Raw genomic sequence first — 22,711 nt, 5'->3', positions numbered from 1 at the left:
ACTCATCCATCTCAGCAAATGATGAGGAAACTAACTTTAGGTATAATCCTAACTAGAGCCAGCATTTTCCAATAAAGACCAACCTTTTCCCCTTCTCCTCCCTATATTAGGAGCCAAGGACCCCTAGCCACAAACTTGAAAAAGCAGCAGACATGAGAAATCTAACTCACTCAGAAAGAACGACCTCCTTCCTGCCTAGGGATGAGCCCTGTAGCCCCAAACCTGCCCTGCTAATGCTGCCCAGTGTGTGTGGTGTCATAGGCACTTGCCTGAAATTCCGTTAATCTGATATTCTTTGAGGTTAAAAATGCTTTTATCAAAAGGAATACAATTGGGAGTTCTTGATTTGCAGATACTAACTAATATACATAAAATAGATAAACAACAAATTTACACTGTATAGCACAAGGAACTATATTCAGTATCTTGTAGTAACTTATGGTGAAAGAGAATATGAAAACGAATACATGTATGTTCCTGTATGACTGAAGTATTATGCTGCACACCAGAAACTGACAGATTGTAAACTCACTATACTTCAATAAAAATATTCTTTTAAAAAAGGAATAGATTTGACACAACATGGTAAAATGACCATAACTCAATAAAAAAAAGTTAAAAAAAAAAGAAATAGAAATCTACCAGTGTTTTATACAAATATCTTAATTTTGGCCATTTTTCCTAAAATACAGCTGTTTGGGGGAGCATAAGAGTGCTGAAACAAGGAGGTGGTATGAACTTTGTGCACAGAACAATTTTGTGGGAGAGGGCAGACTTAGTGTCACTGGTAGAGTCCTAGGATAAGCAAAAAGGCACAAGACTCTGGACTTCATGGGATATCAAAGACAAAATACACCAATTTCAAAATTTTGCCCAGGCTGGCCCTTCATCCAATAAGAGCTCTGGTGTCTCCTGTTTTCAGAATTCTGGATACTATTAGCAGTACTAAAATAATAGCTGCATCAAACGGAGTTAATACAGCAGCCACAGGTCAGACCTAGAAGCCAGCTATCGCATTAAGTATTGTTCATACAGAAAAGTCAATGCTAGTTCCAAACAACTATCCTGAAAATGAATATAATGGAAACCATTTACTAGGAGCACTGTACTGAGCATCACCTTCCTTAACTGTCACACAATTCCATGAGATACACACTATTCCCATTCCTGTCTTACAGGTAAGAAAAGTAAAACATAACAGGCCAAGCTACTTGACTGAAACCACACAGCAAAGATAAACAGCAAACTTCAAAGGTATAGAAATGGCCAACAAGCACATGGAAAGATGCTCATCGCTAATCATTAGAAAAATGCAAACCAGAACCACTAGATATCACTTCACATCCATTAGGATGCGTATTATCAAAAAAAAATGGAAAATAATAAGCGCTGATGACATGGAGGAATTGGAACCCTTACAACACTGCTGGTGGGAGTGTGAAACAGTGCAACCACTATGGAAAGCAATATGGTAGTTCCTCAAAAGATTAAAAATAGAATTATTTTATGATCCAGCAATTCACTTCTGGGTATACATCTAGAAGAACTGGAAGAGGGGGTTTGAAGAGGCACTTGTACAGTCAGGTTCTAGTGAGTGGAATCCCCTAATATCTTTCTGCTAATCCTATCATAAGCCCAAAATTAATAAATCTCCATGTTCCTCTATTCACTAACCTAAACCTATTTCTCTTTATTCATTACATATCTACCATCATTTTAAATCGCTGATTGAAAAAAAGGTAAAAATCAGCAAACAGAATATAGAAAGCCTTCATATATTTAGCAGCCCACAAGATTTAATCTTTTTTTTTAAACAGCTAAGCTTTTTATTTTCTTCTGCAGCATCGCTAATTTCAGTTAGAGCTGAGGGTTTTCGTACAGATGAAAAAAGTATGTGAAGTGTTCCAATAACGAACTGGAACACAAAATCCTAGAGTATAGCCACATGGTAGCTCAAAAATGAAGGAACACGTGTGCTAAAGGGATCTTCTGTGTAGACCACCTGCCTTGTTGACACATTCTTAAGAATCTTAAAACTTATCATTTTGATCACATACATTTCAAGCCTCAACCAGATTTCAAAGACTATACTATAAAAATGTCCCACAAATAGTGTAACTAAAGTCATCACTCCCAGGAAACTACTTAGAAGCAAGGTTCTTCTCAAATTGAAGAAAGCAGGAAAAAAGTAAACAATCAGTTTGCCTTGAAAATGAGTACTATAAACCTTTTTTTATTTGTAAGTGTAGTTATCTCTTAGTATAGGTTGTATCATTGCTGTGATGCATTCTTACTACGTTTAAAATAACAGCTGCACCCTTCATTAAATAAATATGCGGCAATTGATTAGGGGAAAAAAACAGTACCACAAACCAAGTTTCACCAAAAAAAAAAAAAATCATTGTTTTCAGTTTAAAATGCTTCACCTGATTTGAAACAAAAGCTTTTCAATAAGGGCCATAAGGCTCTCATTTAAATATTCACAGCATATTCTCACATGAAAAAAGCCACAAAACAATATATATGTAATGATTCTATACAATCACTGTATTTGCATTAGTTACCTTTCAAATATAAGGCACTGCCTTTACCCAAGGTCCTTACAACATCTAGCAGGAAACTCTGCTACCTCAACTTGAACCAAGTAGGATAAAGCAGCCATCCTAACATTTACTAAGCCGCTTAGGCGTCACAGAGGCTCATTTTATATTTAGACATATATGTCATGTATTTATCTGCCGTATATATAATATGTACACTGCTACATGGATAGAATATGTATATATATGTGTGTGTGTCTAAAATACACAGTCATATATACATACGCATGGGTAAAAGTCTGAAAGATAAAAATCCAAAATGAGCAGTGATTACCCCTGGATGATATGAGATCTACAGTAAGTCATCTGTTTTGTTACTCATCTTCTCTAACTTGTCTACAAAGGAAGCTAAAACTTTTATTTTTTATATTCCACTGTACTGGCTTCAACAGCAGAACTCTGTCCTCATATGGTATACTTTTCATGTTTCACTAACAAAGAATGAGTTTCAGGTTCTCTGCCATTTTCCTAAAATTGCCAACATTTCCAGATATTCTGGTAAACTTGTTCTAAACAAAAGGATGTTAAACATATGCTAACTGCACACATAACTTTTAGACATCATAAATCAAATTCCATAAAGATTTACCTTCATCATACATTTCTTCTATTAAATAGGCCTCTGCTCGATCTTTCAGAGCATTCACATTGTCAGGCTCCATCTGTAAAACTTCCGAACACACTCGAATGGCTTCAACAGGCTTCTCGTCCTAAAAGTAAATGTGAGAAAAGGATTTATGGTTGTTATTCCGTAAGTCAAGTTCTTACAGTTCTGGGAATGAGCCAACTGTTACCTTAGAAAAGCAGTGGCAAATCCTTTCTTTTGAACGAACTGTATATTCAGAAACACTTGGCTCCATATTCATGACAGATTCATATTTGCTGGTCGCATCTGTATACCTGTGAAATGAGCAAATCATGATGAGTAAAATGAAATTCTATTTCCAGAGAGAGAGAAAGGGCCCTCTACTCTTCACTATATGTTGCTTAATCAATTGACATGAATGAGCACATGCCTTCAAAGACTGCTTCTACCTTTTTAACCTAGAGTAGCAAGAAAGGTTCTCTCTGCACTTAAGAGTTAGGAGATATAATACATGACCACAGAAAATGCATACAGATAAATCAAAACATATCTGTGAGTACAATCAAATCAAATGATGAATTTCTTTACAGAAAAATGCGCATGATTTTGAAACTGAGGAAAACACCTTGTTAAAGTCTGACTACACAAAGCACTTTCAGCAAAACAGAGCAGGCTTCATTTACTCCACACCTTCATAAAGTAACAGTCCACTAATTGATATTTTATATGACAAATAATCAATATTCACAACTAAGTACAATGGAATTCCTTGCAGAAGAAACCTGCTTAAATTCCCAACTTTATCAGCTTTCTAAGAATAACAAAACTACTTCAGCATTTTTGTAAACTGGTGAAAAGTACTAGTCATGTTTTGCACTGTCGCTGCCATTTCAGTAACAGCAAACTAAAAGACATATTTACATGCCCTTGTAGCATATTAGTCCCAAAGTGCTGTAATCTTCACCTTTAAATGCTGATGTATTAAAATACAGATTTAAATACAACACTTAAAACAAAAGCTAGCCATCAATGTCAAACTCCTAGCTGGGATATTGCTCTGTAGTTTTCCAAGATGATAAAATTGTAAGAAACTGCAGAGTATGTGAGACCACACTTTATTTCTTAAAACTACATGTGAAACTACAATTAGTTAGAAATTAAAAGTTCAATTAGGAAATACTGTGCTTCACTTTAAAAAAAAAAAGTTAGCTTCTGGGAAGGTAGGATAAATGTACTTTCCCCAATTCCTCTAGCTAGACAATTGTGTAAATACCCTAGACATTATATGTAATTTTTTAATATGAAAAAACTCAGAAAGGTGGAGATAAGAAAATTATGGTCCCATCCCCACCAACATCATATCAGCAGGTCAAATGGAAAGCCTAGATTTCTTCCCTGGGGAGCCTGTAATGAGGTGTGTTCATACCCCTACCGAAGTGGTGTCCGAGAAGGCTAAGTTGGGAGCCAAAACTTTCATCCATGGCCAGAATTAAGTTCCCAAAACTCTCACCTACACCAAGCAGTAGCAAGAATCCCACACACTTTGAGCAGCAATGGAGACCAAGAGGGAAATTTCTACCTCCATCTACCAGTAACACAGCGGTGCCCACTCTCCAGCCCCTCTCCCTCATTTTGCTGAAACAATGTCAGAAAAAGCCACTCAAAACAGAAGATTTAAACAAAAGCAGAATCTGATAAAATGAAAATGTCTAGGTTTCAATTAAAAACCACTCATGGCGGGGAGGGGCAGGGAGGAAACACTCATCACAAGAAGAAACAGGAAGATCTCAAACCAACAGCAAGAGGACAGAGATGGTAGAATTATCTGACAAAGATTTTAAAGCAGCCATGAAAAAACCAGCAATAACAAACATGCTTAAAGCAAATGAAAGAACAGAATGCCTCAGCAAAGAAATGGAAAGTCTCAGCAAACAAATAGAAGATTTAAAAATTCCAAATAAAATTTTCAGAACTGAAAAATATAAAAACTGAAAAATATAAAAACTGAAATAAATAGCTCACTGAATGTGTTCAACAGCAGACTGTAGGGGACAGAGAAAACAGTCAGTGAATTGGAACAATAGAAATTATCAAACCCAAACAACAGAGAGAGAACAAATTGGGGGGTGGGGGGGACCCTGAACCTCAGGGACTGTGGGGCTATAACAAAAAATCTAGTATTTATGTTAATCAGGGTCTAAAGAGGAAAATAGCGAGAGGGCAGGGCTAAAAAAGTACTCCAAGAAATAGTGGCTGGAAACTTCCCAAATTTGACAAGAGACATAAATGTACATATTCTAGAAGCTAAGAATACTCCAAATAGGGTAACACAAAGAAATCCATGCTGAGATATAATTAAACTTCTGAAAACAAAGGGCAAAGTAGCAATCTTAGAAGCAGAGGAAAATGACACCTTATCTTGAGGGCAAAAACAATTAGAATGAAAACAGATTTGTCATCAGGAACCATGGAAGCCAGAGAGAGGTGGCACAATATTTTTCAGATGCTGTAACAAAAAAACTCTTAACCCAGAATCCCATACCAAGAGAAAACTTCTGCATTCGCTGTATTTATCGCTATTACTCTAGACATCACATTACCTTTCAATAATCAATCTATACGCCTGTCTCCCACACTAAACTATAAGCTTCTTAAGTCTAAAAACTACAGTCATACTCATTTCTGCACCCCCAGTACACAGTCAGTGCCTGATACAGGAGAAATTCAATGAGTATTTGGTGAAATATAAATAAATCTGTTGGTAAGAATACTATGCAGTTATCAGTATTTATATTCCGCCTTATTCAGTAAGTGTACAATTGTGGCAGTTTTGCTGAGGCCCAGTGCCCTCTAAGGTCCTCCACCCTCGATGGCGAGGAGCAAAAGAGCAAGCAGCTCAGTTGTGCTGTCGTGCCCACAAGCAGACACATAAGGGAAGGTGAGGTCGTCTGGACAAGCATGTTCTTACCTGCCATCTCTGATGAGCTCTTCAGCTGACTCAATCAGCTTATTGAGTTTCTTTACTTGTTTATAGTGTGCAAAACATCTTTTATGATCCTGGTCAAGTTTAAGACATTCACGAACTTCACTGTTCACATATTTAAAAAAAGGAAAATACTCCAAGTCAAAATAATAAGTAGTTATTCATACTAAATACAGAAATCACAACTAAAGGTATTTTTTTGCCTGTAATAATTACACAACACATACTGACTTAATAATTTACCATATACTTTAATATATGGCATTGTATTATACACACACATTTATTAATTCAAATTCAAATGACTTAAGTATAGATATATATTAAACACTGTATTTTACTTCTGCAACTATAATAGCCCTGTTACTTATTTTAATAAGCATACTTCACGAAAATAAACTATGTGGAAGCAGAATAACTTAGAGGTAACACAAAATTATAGATATATAAAAGAAGCCTTAACCATAATTTTATTAATTTAAAATTAAAATTAAAAAGAAAATGGGAGTAGTATTCTACTGCCAACAATAAAAACATGATGACATGTGCATGTCACCAGAACTGACCTGAGGGACAGTTCATGGTCTCCTAGTTGATAATACAGTGTGCTGATTTTATAAAATGCCTCAGTATTATCATTCTTCAATTTCGATGCAGCCTTTAAGTCACTTATTGCTTTCCTAGGTTCCCCTTCTTTAATAAAACATTCAGCTCGAAGTTCCCGTAGTTCTGCATCCCAAACACAAACCTTGAGAAACAAAAGAACTAGACTTAAAGAAATAGTAAATTATGCACATTTGTACATCATCCCACATTTTATCTACATATGTATCAACATAAAACATCCTCAATTAATATATGAATTCTACACTGTGATTCATTTTTTAAAGTCTGATACAAAAAAAAATCTAATACAATTTAGATGTGACAAAATAATTTCTCCAAGGAAATCTGAAACAAATTCCCATGGGGTAAGGGATGAATATACTAACAAGGCCCTTTTCCTATCCTCTTCAATTATGTAATTCTAAAACTTTGAAAATAAGAAAACATGGCATTTACTATCAGAAGGTGTTTCCCAGTGAAGCATATTTGATTTTGAAGAGAATATTCTCTAACCGGATTTTTGTATTTAATCAACAATTCCAATTTCTAGTTTCAAAAAATAAAATCCAGGCTCTAAATTCACAAAATATTTTTATTCTACTAATAACTGAATGAAATGCTTTTGTAAAATGTCACCTCCTTGAATTTAAATCTTTATATCACAGAGATAAAGAGAAAAACAACGTGAGAAGGCTGAGGCTTCGCCGTTTGTATTTTATCAAAAAGTTGACAACGTTTAGTAAACGACTAGTATTCTTCAAAATATAAACCCAAAAGCTCACTAACAAGACCTGTATAATTATCTTTACATATTTCTTAGAGCTGTTCTAAAGTCATGTGAACTTTTCACATACAGTAAGAAATCAAAATCAACACTGTACATAAATTAAATACCATGGACAACAAGCTAGGTCAAGATGGACAGTCTATTGGAAGGTAAAAATCATAACTTTATATTTCCTTAATAAAGCATTAATGAAATAATTGAACCATGAATTCCTCGACCAAATCACACAATTTCTTCTATAAAACTATCAAAAAGTGGCCATTCTACATACATCACAAGTTTATTGCCAGCATTAAATGAAACTACAAAAGCGCTGTGAAAAATGATAAATATGAATTATGACTGCCCTCACTTGAATACTTTATTAGACTTCCTTCTGAAACCATTATGACCTTTGTCATTAAGTCCTTGCAGAGGCAGACTTAGATTTCCCTCTCTAGAACCCTCTGGGTCCTATCAACTCTTCATCTGCCTTCTTCCCTAGAAACTTCTCACTGTAAGTATTCCTCTTTCCTCCCAAACATTATTGTTTCTTCAATGAACTTATTCATCTTTTACCCCATTATCTAACCTCTAGAGTTTTCTTCCCCTCGAAAGATGCAAAAATCAAACAAACAGCAAAGTAGGCAATGTATAAAAATACATAACTACTACTCGACAGCACCTTCAGTACATTTACTGAAATTTTCGGTCCCAAATTTTGTTCCATATAAACACCACCTTTCAGTTAAGAGCGGAAAGCCCAAGGGTCAGTCTGATTTCATGCCATCTAGGTTTTTTGTGGTATGTAACATGTCAAAGAGTATGAACCTGCCTTACAGTAAAAAGCAGTTAAGCTTAGGCTTGTCAGCTGCAGTATCTAAGACACTTACCTCTAAAATCTTATCAAGGAAGATTATAGCAGCAGGATAATCTGAGCTTGCAAAAGCATCCAGTGCTTGTGAACGCAAACGCTGCATCTCATCCGATTTCAGAAGCTGGGACTGGGCTTCCTTTTCTTCATTTTCACTTGGATTTGATTTGAGCTGTAACAATAAAAGAAATTACACAAGATTTTTCATCTCTTGAGTCTAACAACCATAATATATCCAACGATCTGACCCTTGCAAGTACTTTCGTTCATTGGGGGAAAAGGGCAGAGAGACACTGCACAACTGGCTTCTCCAATGACTTGCCCCCTGGTTCTGATCACCAGGGGAAGCAGCAGCAGAGGCATCTTTTTTTTTCTTTTGAAGGACAGTCTTTATTCCCACCGGCATGGTCCACAAGAACGAGCAATTGAGCTAGAGTCAAAAGACCTGGGTTGCCAAAACTTTCCAGGAAGCAAATATATTCAGGAATATAAAAAGGTAGAGAAGAATTAAGTAAGGAAAGCACCTTCCTCACATATATCTCTGCAGAACAGCTTGAGTTTTCTGTGTTTTGCTTTCTAGTTATTATTTCTTAAGTATTTTTAAGTATAAAATAATTTTACCAAAATAATGAAAAGTGTAAGGAATCTGAATAAAAAAAGATTTGATACCAGAGAGGTTAAGGTCTAATAAGAAAGGAAGACCTTAAAGGGAAAAGTAAGAGAATAACAGCTTATTAACAGGCTTATGTGGTGGTTTTAGGAGGTTTATATATTGTCTCTTTTTTCAACAAGGAGTTACCAGCTCCATTCCACACTCTAGAGGAGAAGCAATGCGATATAACAAAAATATATGTCTAAGTCTCAAGTAGCTCATTCTATAACGTAAGAATATTAAGTTATAGGAAGGCATTATTTAATTGGCAGCATTATTTCTTTTAAGAGCACATCGATGTTTCTTACAATCGATGGCTCCTTATATTTTGTGAATTATGGTATATGATCCAGTATTATACCTGATTCAAAGAAAACCAGAACAATTACTGAGGCATAGCACATTAAATTATAACCAAAATTTTTCTTAATTTTCATAATTTCTGATTCAATTATCTTGAGGCAATATAATCATCCTTTCTGCATTATACAATTAAAGTTAGAAAAAAAATAATGCCTAAAGTTAGGTCGATGTATAGTGAGTGGATTTATGTTAGTTTGATTTGTTTTTAATTAACACAGTCTACAAGCTACCAATGGAGAGTTTATTTATTAAATCTTACCAAAGGTTTGTACCTTTGATTTAAAAATCCAATTGCAACTGGCACTGATATTTACCTAATATATGGTTCCTCACCACAATCAAAACACACATTGCTAGCTCTGTCAAAATAAAACACATAGAAATATAAACATTTAAATTGATCATTACCTTCATTATATTTGGATTTTATGGAACACTGCCTAAGTCTAAATATTTTTTCACTTAAACCTAAAGCATGGATAGCAAAAATAAAATAAAGATAAACAAAGACAAATAAAATGCTGAATATCAACAAAAGATAAGTTTAAACTGTATATTTACTGTATGTTGGATTTTGGAATTAAAAAGGAAGAACTCAAAGATTACAAATTATTAAATGAGTTGCTAAGAATCAGTGAGTTTTTATAAGTATAGGAGAGCCATATTTTTCTCTACCCTTCCTTCTCCCCTAAATAATTTCTCTCTGGCTCCTTCTCAGGGAATAGAATGGAGATGATCAATTTGAACAATCCAGAAACCTGGGCATCATACTTAATTCTTCCTCCTCCCTTACCACAATCACTGCATCTTTCTTTAACCTCCTAAATGTCCACCTATTTCTCTTAATCCCTACCTACTCTAGCCTCATCTTTGGCCTCCATAAGGTCACTCTTAGATTACTTACTGCAACAGCTCTATTACCAGACCACTGCTTCCACCCTTGTCTTCCTCCAGCCCATTCTCCAGAGCAGCCTGGATTTTACTGAAGTGAAAACCTGGTCATGACACTCAATATAAACCTCCCACGGCTATGAAGAACCAGCCCCTGGCACCACATGCGTCCTCCCTGCAAAGAGACCCCACTTCCCTGTCCAACATTCTCATACCCCTGCTCAATTTTACCGGAGACATCATCTTCCTAAATGAGAGGCTCTTTCCTTCCTCCCGCTTTTGCACAGGCTGTTCACCTTCTACCTGGATGGTCCTCCCACTTACCTTGCTAACACAGATTCATTCTTTCAATATTCAGAACTCAAGCACTTTCCCTCCTTTAGGAAAGCCCTTCTTGACTCCAGATCCCCAAATCCCACCTAAGTCAGGTGACCCTTCTGTATGTTCCCACAGGGCTCAATCATAGCACTGATCATATGGCATCATACTTGCCTGATTAGTTCTGTCCCTGGTATAATCAGTCCAAAGGCAGAGCCTAGTTTTCTTTGTCAGCAATCCTCTAACACCCACCACTCTGCCTCGCAAATAATATGCACTGAAATGCTCGCTAAACTGACAAATGACCGTAGGCACTGGTTACAGCAGGAGTCATTGATAGCTTGAAGACAAACTAAACCACTAGATCCTGTGTAGGACTAGGCCAACCAGCATGGACCTGGGGTGACACTTGTTTACAGGAGACCTACTGGAAGCAGAGTAACCTGTATACTTAAAGTACGAGACCCTCATGTAGGCCAGGAAGGGATTAAGCATATTCAAACCTCTGTTTCAGTGTGTAAAATTTGTAAGTGAATGTATCTACCTCGCTGTTTACAGGACTTTTATCAGTAAGACGAAAATCTTTGGTATAATTTATAGGTAAATTACAGGAAAATGCTCTTAAAAGCTATAAAAAGCTTATTTAAGGGCATATACAGAAAAAACAGATATCATGTGTATTCACAAATCACAAAAATTAAAATATAAGAATTCTTTAATTGGTGATTAGTTCTTAGAGATGACATCTAAAGTATGATCCATAGAAGATATAAAAGAAAATTGATAAATTGGACTTCATCAAAATTTAAAACTTCTGCTCTGTGAAAGACCCTGTGAAGAGGATGAAAAGACCAGCTACAGACTTAGAGAAAATATTTACAATCACGTACATGATAAATAAGCACATGAAAAGATCATTAGCCATTAGGGAAATGTAAATTAAAATAACAATGAGTTATTGCTACACACCTATCACAATGGTTAAAATAAGAAATAGTGACAATTCCAAATGCTGACAAGGAGGCAGAGGAATGTAAAATGGCACAGTTACTCTGGAAAGCAACTGGACAGTTTCTTATAAAACTAAACAATTACCATAGAACCTAGAATTACACTCCTGGGCATTTATTCCAGGCAAATGAAAACTTACATTCACACTAAAGCCTGTACAAGAGTGTTCACAGCAGTTTATTCATAATAGCAAAAAAGTAGAAACCACCCAAAATGTCCATCAACTGAGGAACAGATGAATAAAATGCATCATATACATACCATGCAACACTCAGCAATTAAAAGGAACAGCTAAGTGATACATGCAACAACCTGGATGAATCTCCAGGGAATTATGCTGAGTAAAAAAGTCAATTCCAAAAGGTTACATAACTCTTGATATCATGTTTGCAACATTTTTGAAATGTCAAAATTTAAGAAATGACTAACAAATTAGTGCTTGTCAGGAGATATGAATTAGGGGCTGGAGCAGGATGGCAGGGAGGTGATGTGGTTATAAACAGGCAACAGAAGGGATCCCTGTGGACTGTTCAGTATCTTGTTCAGTATCTTGACTGGGGATGGACACAGGAAAAAGTGTACAGAATTTAAGACACAGAAAGAAATGAATACTAATAAAACTGAGGAATATGAATAGACTGGTCGATTATATTCAACATCAATATCCTGACTGTAATAGCATACTACAATTTTACAAGATGATATCATTGGGAGAAACTGGGTATCAGGTAAAGGGCACACAGGATCTCTCTGTATTATTAATTACAACTGCATGGGAATCTACAATTATCTTAACAAAGACTTCAATTTAAAAGAAAATATCACTCAATACAGATGCACATAGTCATGGAAGAATCCTATGACAATAAGAGCAAAGGCAATTTGAAGAACACACTATCAGAAGCATGACGGTCAGAGAACAATCTAAAAGTGTAAAGTCTCATGAAAGTTCCCTTCTATTTTCTAAGAGGTTTTAATACTGATGACAGAAATGACAACTCCAGAAATAGTCACACTTTTCCAAAAGGATACAGCCAATGTTCCATAAGAATTAATTTGTGCTAAAGCTTTATTCTAAAATGTGCTATTTCTACTCTAATGTTGTAACTGGAAAAAAAATTTCCAAGTAACAAATGTAAAGCATTGTTAAAAATAAGGAAACACATTATTACGTTTTATCATTCATCCATTCAATGAATTTTTACACAGCACTTGCTATGTACACAGGACTGGCCTAGGGAAAGGTTACTCCAGCACCATTGCCTCCCCATCTCCCGTCCGTCAGCCTGCTCTCAAGCAGGTTCCCAGGTAGCAGAGAAGATCAGATAAACATAAAATGACACTGAATTTTATTAAGACCATGAGATAGCTTTGATTCAATACAATTAACATCTAATGTGTTTTGGATTTGTCTGCATATGACTGAGTATTATGACAAAGGTTATGAAACATTAGAAAGTTTAGTTTTATTTTCATCGTGGTTATTGTCATAGTAACTAAGCATTTTGATAAACTACAGAAATGCAAATAATGAACAAAGGGAGATATATATATATATATATATGTACACACACACACATACATACACACACATAACTACCCTTCCTAGACCACTCCAGAATCAAATTCATGTGGAACAAAAAAGCAGGTCTTAAAACAAACCCAATGAGGGGATAAAGACATCAGCAAGTTGCTTCCCTCAAATCATTTTTCAGGATAAAATTTCTTCAGCTACATGTAATCTGTAACATCCTCCTGAACAAATCCAAAACCTTTATACTGTGTAAAGTAGCCATGTGGGTGGATTGCAAAATTCCCTTTTAAGAATCTGTTTCATTATTCCTTTCAAATCAGATAAAGGGTTTCCCAAGTCACTCACACAACTTTTAGAATAGCTCAGCTGACATCTCTAGATTCTCATGGAGAACGTGAGCTATATGAACTGAGTCGGGATTACTATCTATTCCAAACACTTCCCCTTCTATCTGTTAAAGTGATGCTTTGATGTCTGCCACTAAATGTTAATTCAGGAACTATGATTCTTACATACACAAATTAAACGATTTTCCCTTTCAGGTATGAAATTATTATTAAATGTCTTAATATAAAAAAGTCCAATATGTTCACTCAAAATAACATTCACAGAGCCACATACAAACTGAACTTACCACTTTTTTAAAATCATCTTCTGCTTCATCAAGTTTTCCTTGTTTGAGTAATAAGTGACCTCTCTGTAATCTTGCCTAGAAAAAAAAAAGGGTGTCCTGAGTACTACGAATTCCTAAATTTTCTTTAAATACAAAGAATAAAAGTAAATAAGCTAATGAAATATTCATTTTTCCTATGCCTATTTGACTTGGCACTCTGAGAATAATTCATAGAACCAATGAATGTGCATAAATTTTGTTAAAATATGCTTTTTACTATATCCAAAAGATAAAAATAAAAACATGTGTTCTTACAAAATCTTGTACATGAATGTTCATAGCATACTTTTTACTATATCCAAAAGATAAAAATAAAAACATGTGTTCTTACAAAATCTTGTACATGAATGTTCATAGCAATAGCCAAAAAGCAGAAACAACCCAAATTCCCATCAATAAATCAATAAGCAAATGTGATGCATCCATATAATGGAATAATTTTCAGCCGTAAAAAGGAATGTGAAATACTGACACATGCTACAATACGGATGAACCTTGAAAACATTATGCTAAGTGAAAGAAGTCAGACACAAAAGACACATATTTAATATGAAATATCCAAAACAGACAAATCCATAGACAGAAACATAAGTGGTTGCCAGGGGCTAGGACAGAAATGGGAAGTGATTACTAATTGATACAGAGTTTTTTGCGGGGGTTCTGGAACCAGATAATGGTGATGCTTGCAGAACTTTGTAAATATACTTTTAAAAAGTGAATTTGATGATATGTGGATTGTATCTCACTTAAAATGTTAACTTACGCCATCATAATAAATTTTTGCCACTATAATAAGAGTTGTGTAATCTGGGGCTTTACCAATCAAAGCTCTGGAAATAGTTTTGGTTTCTTATTAACTCTTAATGTGCATATTTACTCCAAGAATAAAAATGCCTCTTCCTTTTAACATGCATCAATTCCTCCCCCTTCATCTCTGATATTCCCTTTCTAATGTGTATAATCCCATCATCTCTTCTAAGAATTCCAACTCTCTGATGATCAATGTCTACCAAAATCACATCAATATTCTACGAAAACTTCTACATTACCTTTAAAGTACATAAAAATTTCCCTAATCCTGTTAAATGCATAAACACAAATAAAAAACAAGATTAAAGCCACTTTAACTATCTGAGAGCTACTTTAATACTAGGAAAATGAGCTACTTAACCTTTGTGGAAGGTTATGGTTAGCTAGGTAAAATAACAGATTAAAGAAAAATTTGACACTTGTGAATTCCACCTTAAAATAGTAATATTTCAAGCCAAATATTTATCCATATCTAATCAGTCATCTCATAGCCTTTCTGGATTATGGCAGGACATAACCAATAAATGAATTACCAAATTAATTTTGAAACAGTATAGTTGGTTCTATTATTTTAAGCCATTACAGTGAAGCTGTCAATTGTCAGGATATCCCATTAGACTGTAAATTCCTCCACTTCTGAAGCTTGAGTGTTCGTTCAGGGGAGGACTCTGTCTAATTCAGCATTGTATCCCCATCACAAACCACTGCTTCACTGAGCTATCCCTCTTCTTTATTCTTCCCACTACAGCCTTAACTGCAACTATCATCAGTCACCTGACAGCCTCTAATTAAACAGCCTCTTCATCAGCTCATTTCTCAGCCTCATGTCTTTGCTCTACACTCCATCCTCCACACAGGTATCTTTCCCAACCACGAAGCTAACATCACTGCCCAGTTTCTAAAAATCACCCGATGGACCCACTCCACTGTTCCTTCTTCACACAGACCACCTGTGATTCCAGGGACTGAATTTATCTGGTTGCACAGTCCACCACCCCACAGCAGCTTACTACATCCTCCAGCTGTGCCTAGCACACCAGTCCTCACCTAAGCAAACAAGTTACCTCTTCCAAGTTCCCTTAAAATTCTCCTTTAAAGAAAGTTGAGATGCACTTACTGCCGTGAAGTCCATCTTCAATTCAATCACTTTAGTCAAATCAGGAAGTGCTGCTTTTGATTTGCCCATAGCTAAAAAGACAGTAGCTCTCCGATAGTAAGCAATGTAGTTATCAGGGTCACCATCTGAAAATGAAAATAATACATATTAACACTCAGTATGTTATTCAAAAAAAAACAAAAACACATGGACAGTATTAAGAGTTTTGCAATTCTATTAAGAAAAGAATTTCTCCATCAATACTGGGTCATTTTGCTTAGCAAGATCACTGCAAATAAATCCAAAGCAGGGGTTCAGCAAACTGTAGACTCTGAGCCAAAAACAATCCACAGACTTCAAGTTAAGAATATTTTTTACATTTTTAAAGAGTTAAGAATTAGAAAAATATGCAGCAGAGACTATGCAGCTTCAAAGCCAAAAATATTTATTATCTGGCCATTTACGGAAAAAGTTTGCCGACCTCTGGTCTAGAATATTAACTGTATTCAACTCTTAACTTTAAAAAAAGTGACTGCCTCTGAAAACAGAAGGAAATTCACTTCACGTCAACAGTAGTTATCGGGGCAGATAGACTGGATTTTCTTTTTATATTTTTCATATACATAACAAACTGTTTCAAAATGTTTCACAATGAACATGGATTACCTTTATATTCATTAATTTCTTTTTAAATTTAAGTTCTCCATGACTTACTTACACTAAGCAAAGAATTATTAGAAATAACAGAATTTAAGACCTAGAGTTTACACCACACACCATCATCTTCATATGTCCAAATCCTACTCAATCTGAGGCACAGCTCAAATGACTTACTAGGTTACATACATGAAAATAAACCTTTCATTCCTTCAATTTACATAACACTCTATAATATATATCTCTTACAGCATCTATCAGTACCTCCTGATGTTAATTATTTGTATACTTACCTCACTCTATAAAAAAATAAATTCCTTGAGTGAATTCGTTTTTGTGTGTCTAAAGCACCTGGTAATCAGATAAAAGGAAATGGAAACCAATTCCTGATAACTGCAACAAGGGACACTCCCACGTCCCCACAATACTGAGACCTGCATGGGACAAGCCAGGGACCCAAAGAAGTGAGCACAGACATGGCTCTCAAAGAAACATACTGCCCCAAGACACTCAGATCATTCCATTCTCCCACATGAAATTAACAATGAGATTTAAAAAAAAATAGATGTTGCTTATTTTGAATTCAGTATGAAACTCTGTCAAGAAATGAAAAATGCTTATTGCTAACTCTGGGAATTTTATCAAGAAGGCATCTTCAGCAAAAATTGCAATGGACTTCTATTTGGAAAAAACCTGACCATTTCCATCCACTCCAAAAACCCTCCAACGAGTATGGTGTATGACAATGCTTTTTATTAAGTATTTGATTATATACATATAAAAATGTCTATGTAAAATACTTCTGGGGCATTCACTTTCACTTATCTTACTATTCAGCTTTTAGGTATTTTTGAGATATGAAATGGGATTGGAACCCCAATTTATAACACTGAACCTATAAAAATAAGGAATCATATGTCAATGGTTCAACATATGAATCAAGAATCAATGTGCTTAGTGGTACAGTCACTTGAATGGCAAATCAAAAACCTTCCATGAACCTTAATTCAAAAAGACACCTGCACCCCAATGTTCATAGCAGCACTATTTACAATAGCCAAGACATGGAAGCAACCTAAATGTCCATCGACAGATGACTGGATAAAGAAGTTGTGGTATATTTATACAATGGAATACTACTCAGCCATAAAAATAATAAAATAATGCCATTTGCAGCAACATGGATGGCCCTGGAGAATGTCATTCAAAGTGAACCGAGCCAGAAGGAGAAAGAAAAATACCATATGATATCACTTATATGTGGAATCTAAAAAAAAAAAAAAAAAAGACAAATGAACTTATATATAAAACAGAAACAGACTCACAGACATAGAATACAAACTTATGGTTACCAGGGGGAAGGGGACGGGAAGGAATAAATTGGGAGTTCGAGATTTGCAGATACTGACTGGTATATATAAAATAGATAAACAAGTTTATACTGTATAGCACAGGGAACTATACTCAATATCTTGTAGTAGCTTATGGTGAAAAAGAATATGAAAATGAATATACGTATATTCCTGTATAACTGAAGCATTGTGCTGTACACCAGAAATTGACACAACATTGTAAACTGACTATGCTTCAATTCTAAAAAAAATTAAAGATTTTTTAAAAATAACCTTCCCTAGCTCTTCATCTTAAAATGCCATCAGTTCCTAGAACTAGTATCCATTCCTATATCATTATGCATGAAGTAGCAACTGAACAAGAATTGGTTTAAGACACTCATACTTAGTTTCTCACAAGATTTAATAACCTTGAAAGTAATCACTTTTTGTATTATCCATTGGAATACAATATAGTTCACTATTTAAATTACATGCAAGCCTACATCTGGAAATACTAGACTTCATTTGAAAACATGTCATTCAAACTGTTACACCAGTTTATTCAAAATCTTAACATGAGAGAGAGATTTAAGGTCTAATCCTGAAACTATCAAACAATTCAAATATGAGGAAATTAGCCCTAAAAAAATACAACTACCATCTGGAGAAAAACACCAAAAAAAGCCAAAAATTACAAACAATGCTGTAAATGGCAGCAGCGGGAGGCAGACAGAACACCACCCTCACTGAGGTACAGAAAACTTTCCATTCTTGCCCCCAGCTAACCTAACTCTACCCCTTCATTCATTCAAACTTTAACTGAGCACCACCAGAGAATAAAATAATAATAGTAATAAAAATAATATGATAGTACCTATCCTTAAGAAGTTCACAATCTTCTGAACTAGAATGTGACCTTTGGAAAGTCACTAGACCACTCTTTGTTTCCTTTTGTGTAAACGTGAATAGTAATAGCCATCCCCATTTCACAAGTGAGGTTCAAACGCAATGAGAAAGCACCACAATATGTTTAAGTATCAAATGAACGTAGCCATGGATTTTGTTTTTTGATTTAGCAAAATTATGTAAGTGTGAAACTGGTTTTCTTAACAAGCAATTGGAGAAACCTATTATTTCATTCCTGCCCACCATCTAATCCACCACTTTAGACATTCATTCACGCCAGATATACCTAAGACATTCTGTAAGGGCTACCAAAGAAATGTTTTCAGACCCTCCAATTCACTGTCCCCATAAGACCATGCTGCAGGAAAGAGGCAGGGCATCCTCACACCCACACTGTGGTTTTCTCTAATGATAAATCTCTAAACAAAGCTTGTGTCTGACTACTTCATAGTAGTGAAATAGATGCAACTGCCTCAGAAGACTATTTGGAAAGTGATACCAACACTTCCTTAAATCAGTTTCTAACAGATCAAGAATATTTCCCTAACTGTTGCAAATCTTAAAACTCCTACCAAAAATGCCAGATTCAAAAAAATTGCAAACCAAAACACCAATAGATCTGTACCACATAGTAGAAACATTTGTGTTGCTATTGAGTTTTAATAAACTCTTTACTGTGTAAAAATGTAACCATAAAACATACCATGCCTAAGTAATTTTCAAAACATAACCAACTAAGTTTCCAAAAATGAAAATGGAAAAAGGGTGTCACAATCATAAATAAGGTCAGCTGCAGGAACATTATAATAATAAATGATCCATTGACAGTCCTACTGCCACTCACCAAATTTTATTACAAACTCTAACATCAATTTCTAATCACAGGAAAAGTTGAAGAAATAAAGTACATCATAAAACTCATAAGTTGGGAAGTATAAACATTTAATGAATTTTTTATACAGTAAGTTTAAAGCAATGTACTAAAATATGGGTGATATTTTACCACAAAAGATCACCGTACATTTCACAGCAGCACAGCTCTTCTGTCTACAGCTGTAACTACAACAACTGCGTAACTTGTTCGTCTAGAAGCCAGGACACCTGCACTAACTCACTGGGTTACCTGAAGCAGTAAACCTGGCCATACTCAACATGAGGTCTGGTAAATCAGACGACTGAGACAGAGGATATACAGGTCTTTTCTAGTAGACACACATCTCATAAAAGATTCAACAGGCCATGATACCACATCACCCCATCACTATCTACTATATATTTCTGTCAACTACAACTTAAACTCTATTTTCTATAGTTAGTTATGAACAAGCAGTGTTTTACGTAAACTAAAATGATGAATGTCTCAAACTACACAGGTCTTCCTCAAATTATTACCAGGATAACTGCTAATTGCCAAAATACAATGAACAAAATGATATTGCTATTCAAATCTGAATACACTAGCAGTGTTCTACTCTCTCCCTTTACTGAGTTTCACAAATAAATCATCACATTTTAGCTTTACTAAAATATGTCTTTTCAGTATAGACAATAATATTTTATTGGGTACTTTGGGGAAGAGCCATCTCTAAAATTCTTGTAAGGCAATGAAGCTAAAGAAAAATAGGCAGTCATTTTAAACTATGTTTAACAATATGCCATAGCCCTTAATGTTCCTAATGATTTGTGAGATTAAAGAAAGCAAATAATGTAAAATAAGTAGAAGGTTATGTTCCTGCAAATATTCTTGTGGTAGCAAGGAACAATCAATATTTTTTAAAGACATGCTTTATCTAAGACAGTAACTTTAAAAATGTTCATTTACCATGCTGCAGCACTGAAGACAATGCAAATCACCAGAGAAAGTGTGGACTCAGGAATGACATGATAGGAATGACATGGTCACACAGCACATGGTCTCTAGTGAAAAGGAACTAGTGCAAATTGTCAAGCCAATTAACGACTTTCCAAGGTGAGATAATCACTGAAATGAAGAAACCTTTCTCTTAGAAACTCCACATAGTTCAGAAAACCCTATTAACATATTAAATATGTTTTTAGAAAAATCTTAATTTTCAAAGACACAATATTTTTATATGCTTTATATGTGTGATTATCCCTTTCTCACTTAATTTTCATCAACAGTCCTTTTTCAGGCGGCACAGTGAAAACTGCTTGGAATACGCAGCTCACTTCTTTAAGCCTACATTTTCTTACATAACTGGCTCAATGCCACAGGATTATCAAGTGGTAAAGCCAAGATTAAAATCTAGGTTTCTTACTATTCCAGAGAGCTAATAACATCAGTAATAAAAATCCGAGCTTAAGAAAAAGCACAAGGGAAAATATCACTGAGCCAAAACCTATTTTTTGTTTGTACAATAAATTACAATAGGACAATTCTTCTGGTGAGCGGAACGGTTATCTTATTAAAAATACACCACTTCATTACCCTGCAGGTTGACTTGTCACTCTTAACTATCTCAAATAAAGGTGAGAATATATAAGTAAATAAAAAAGAAGTCAGGAATGTCAGTGTCAAAAAGTTTTCACACGGAAGTTTATGTACTGACTCATAAGAAAATCCTCACTTACAACCTATTTACTCTGGTCATCTTGTTTTTCAATCCCAGTAGATTAAATGCTGCAAAGACAGTTTATGCTACAGAAAGATATAAGTGAGCAATAAAAAGCAAGAGTTTAAGGGGCAGAGGGAGTCTGACCAACAATGAAGAGGCAATGAACTGCAGGATCCCCCAGGGCCTCAAAGCTGCTGTTACACTGATGATCTCAAATCATCAAGAAACTCAGCAGTATTCAGAGAAATGTTTAAGGCAGAAAAATATACACCATAGGCTCTCCGTATCTGCAGGTCCCGAAACCATGGATAGAGAGTATTTGGGGAGAAATCTGCTGCACAACTGCTTACATAGTATTTGCATGATACTTACAACTATTTACATGGTCTTTGCCCTGTGTTATGTATGATAAGTGATCTAGAGATGATTTAAAGTACATGGAAGGAGTGCGTAGATTAAATGCAATTACTACACCATTTTATATAAGGGACTTGGGTATCTGTGGATTTTGGCAACCAATGGGGGGGGGGGTGTCCTAGAACCAATCCCCTGTGGATACCTGGGGACAACCATAATACATTCAGAAAAGCCTTCTGTCAAAATTATCCTGAATTATTCTTGGTACTTACATTTTTAAGTCTCAGTTACATGGAAAATTATATGTTAGATACATATGCATTCAAATGTTATGCATTTATTTTACTGCTCTACTTCACCCAGAATCCTGTAAATATTTTTAAATATTTTACTTAAACAGTAAATAATATTTATTTTAAATATTATCCCATAAAAGGGATATAAATTAGAATTCACTAAGATAGCCATTGAGTGTTTTGGTTCCAAGATACAAACCTACTGCAGCATGAAACTGAGATAAAGCATCAGCCAGCTGTCCAGCTGCAAGGAGTTTCTTGCCCAATTCAAGATGTTTTTCAACATCTGCATTTACTCCACATTCAGCACCTAAAAACAAATTAAAAAATAATAAATCAACTTTCCACGAACCAAGATTTAATTCCAAAGAACAAAATGTTAAAAATATAGTTATCTGCTTCAGCAACCTATTCAGATGAAAAGTCACAGAAGCTGAAAAGTGACCTAAGCAAAGTAACCATGAAGTACAAACACTGCTTCATTTTAGAGTATAAGCCACCCCAAAATATACCCCCATCAACCTAGTCAGAAGAATGTACCCAGTCTACAAAATACAAGAACTAAACACAGTAACTAGTAAAATCAGTTATAATTTATTGTTCAACATTAGAATAGCTTTGTTAAACTAGAGTCTCACTTTAATGGATATTAGAGTCCACTATAATATTCAAAAACTTATTGAGCATCTATAGTACACCAGGCACTTTTCAGGACATTTAGGACAAGTGAACAAAACAAACAAAAACCTCGGCCCCTCGTGGCACCTGACATTACAGCAGCAGGAGACAGACATAAGAAATAAGTAACTTACAGAGTACAGT

General features: G+C 35.1%; 1 protein-coding gene across 1 annotated transcript in view; it reads right to left on the bottom strand.

Annotated features, from left to right (window-relative positions):
• Positions 1–22,711, bottom strand: part of DNAJC3 (DnaJ heat shock protein family (Hsp40) member C3) — a 56,096-nt gene that overhangs the window by 14,864 nt on the left and 18,521 nt on the right. Inside the window, exons 2-9 of the mRNA XM_074378432.1 lie at positions 22,089–22,199; positions 15,785–15,909; positions 13,819–13,893; positions 8,435–8,587; positions 6,736–6,917; positions 6,155–6,274; positions 3,395–3,500; positions 3,190–3,310 (exon numbers count right to left, since the gene is read on the bottom strand). Coding sequence (XP_074234533.1) covers positions 3,190–3,310; positions 3,395–3,500; positions 6,155–6,274; positions 6,736–6,917; positions 8,435–8,587; positions 13,819–13,893; positions 15,785–15,909; positions 22,089–22,199 — 993 coding nt within the window. The remainder of the gene's footprint in view (positions 1–3,189; positions 3,311–3,394; positions 3,501–6,154; positions 6,275–6,735; positions 6,918–8,434; positions 8,588–13,818; positions 13,894–15,784; positions 15,910–22,088; positions 22,200–22,711) is intronic.

The sequence above is a fragment of the Camelus bactrianus genome, chromosome 14 (assembly GCF_048773025.1).
Source record: "Camelus bactrianus isolate YW-2024 breed Bactrian camel chromosome 14, ASM4877302v1, whole genome shotgun sequence".
Classification (NCBI taxonomy): Eukaryota; Metazoa; Chordata; class Mammalia; order Artiodactyla; family Camelidae; genus Camelus; species Camelus bactrianus.
Note: the sequence above shows the minus strand (reverse complement) of the source record. Positions and strands in the feature narration are given on the sequence as shown.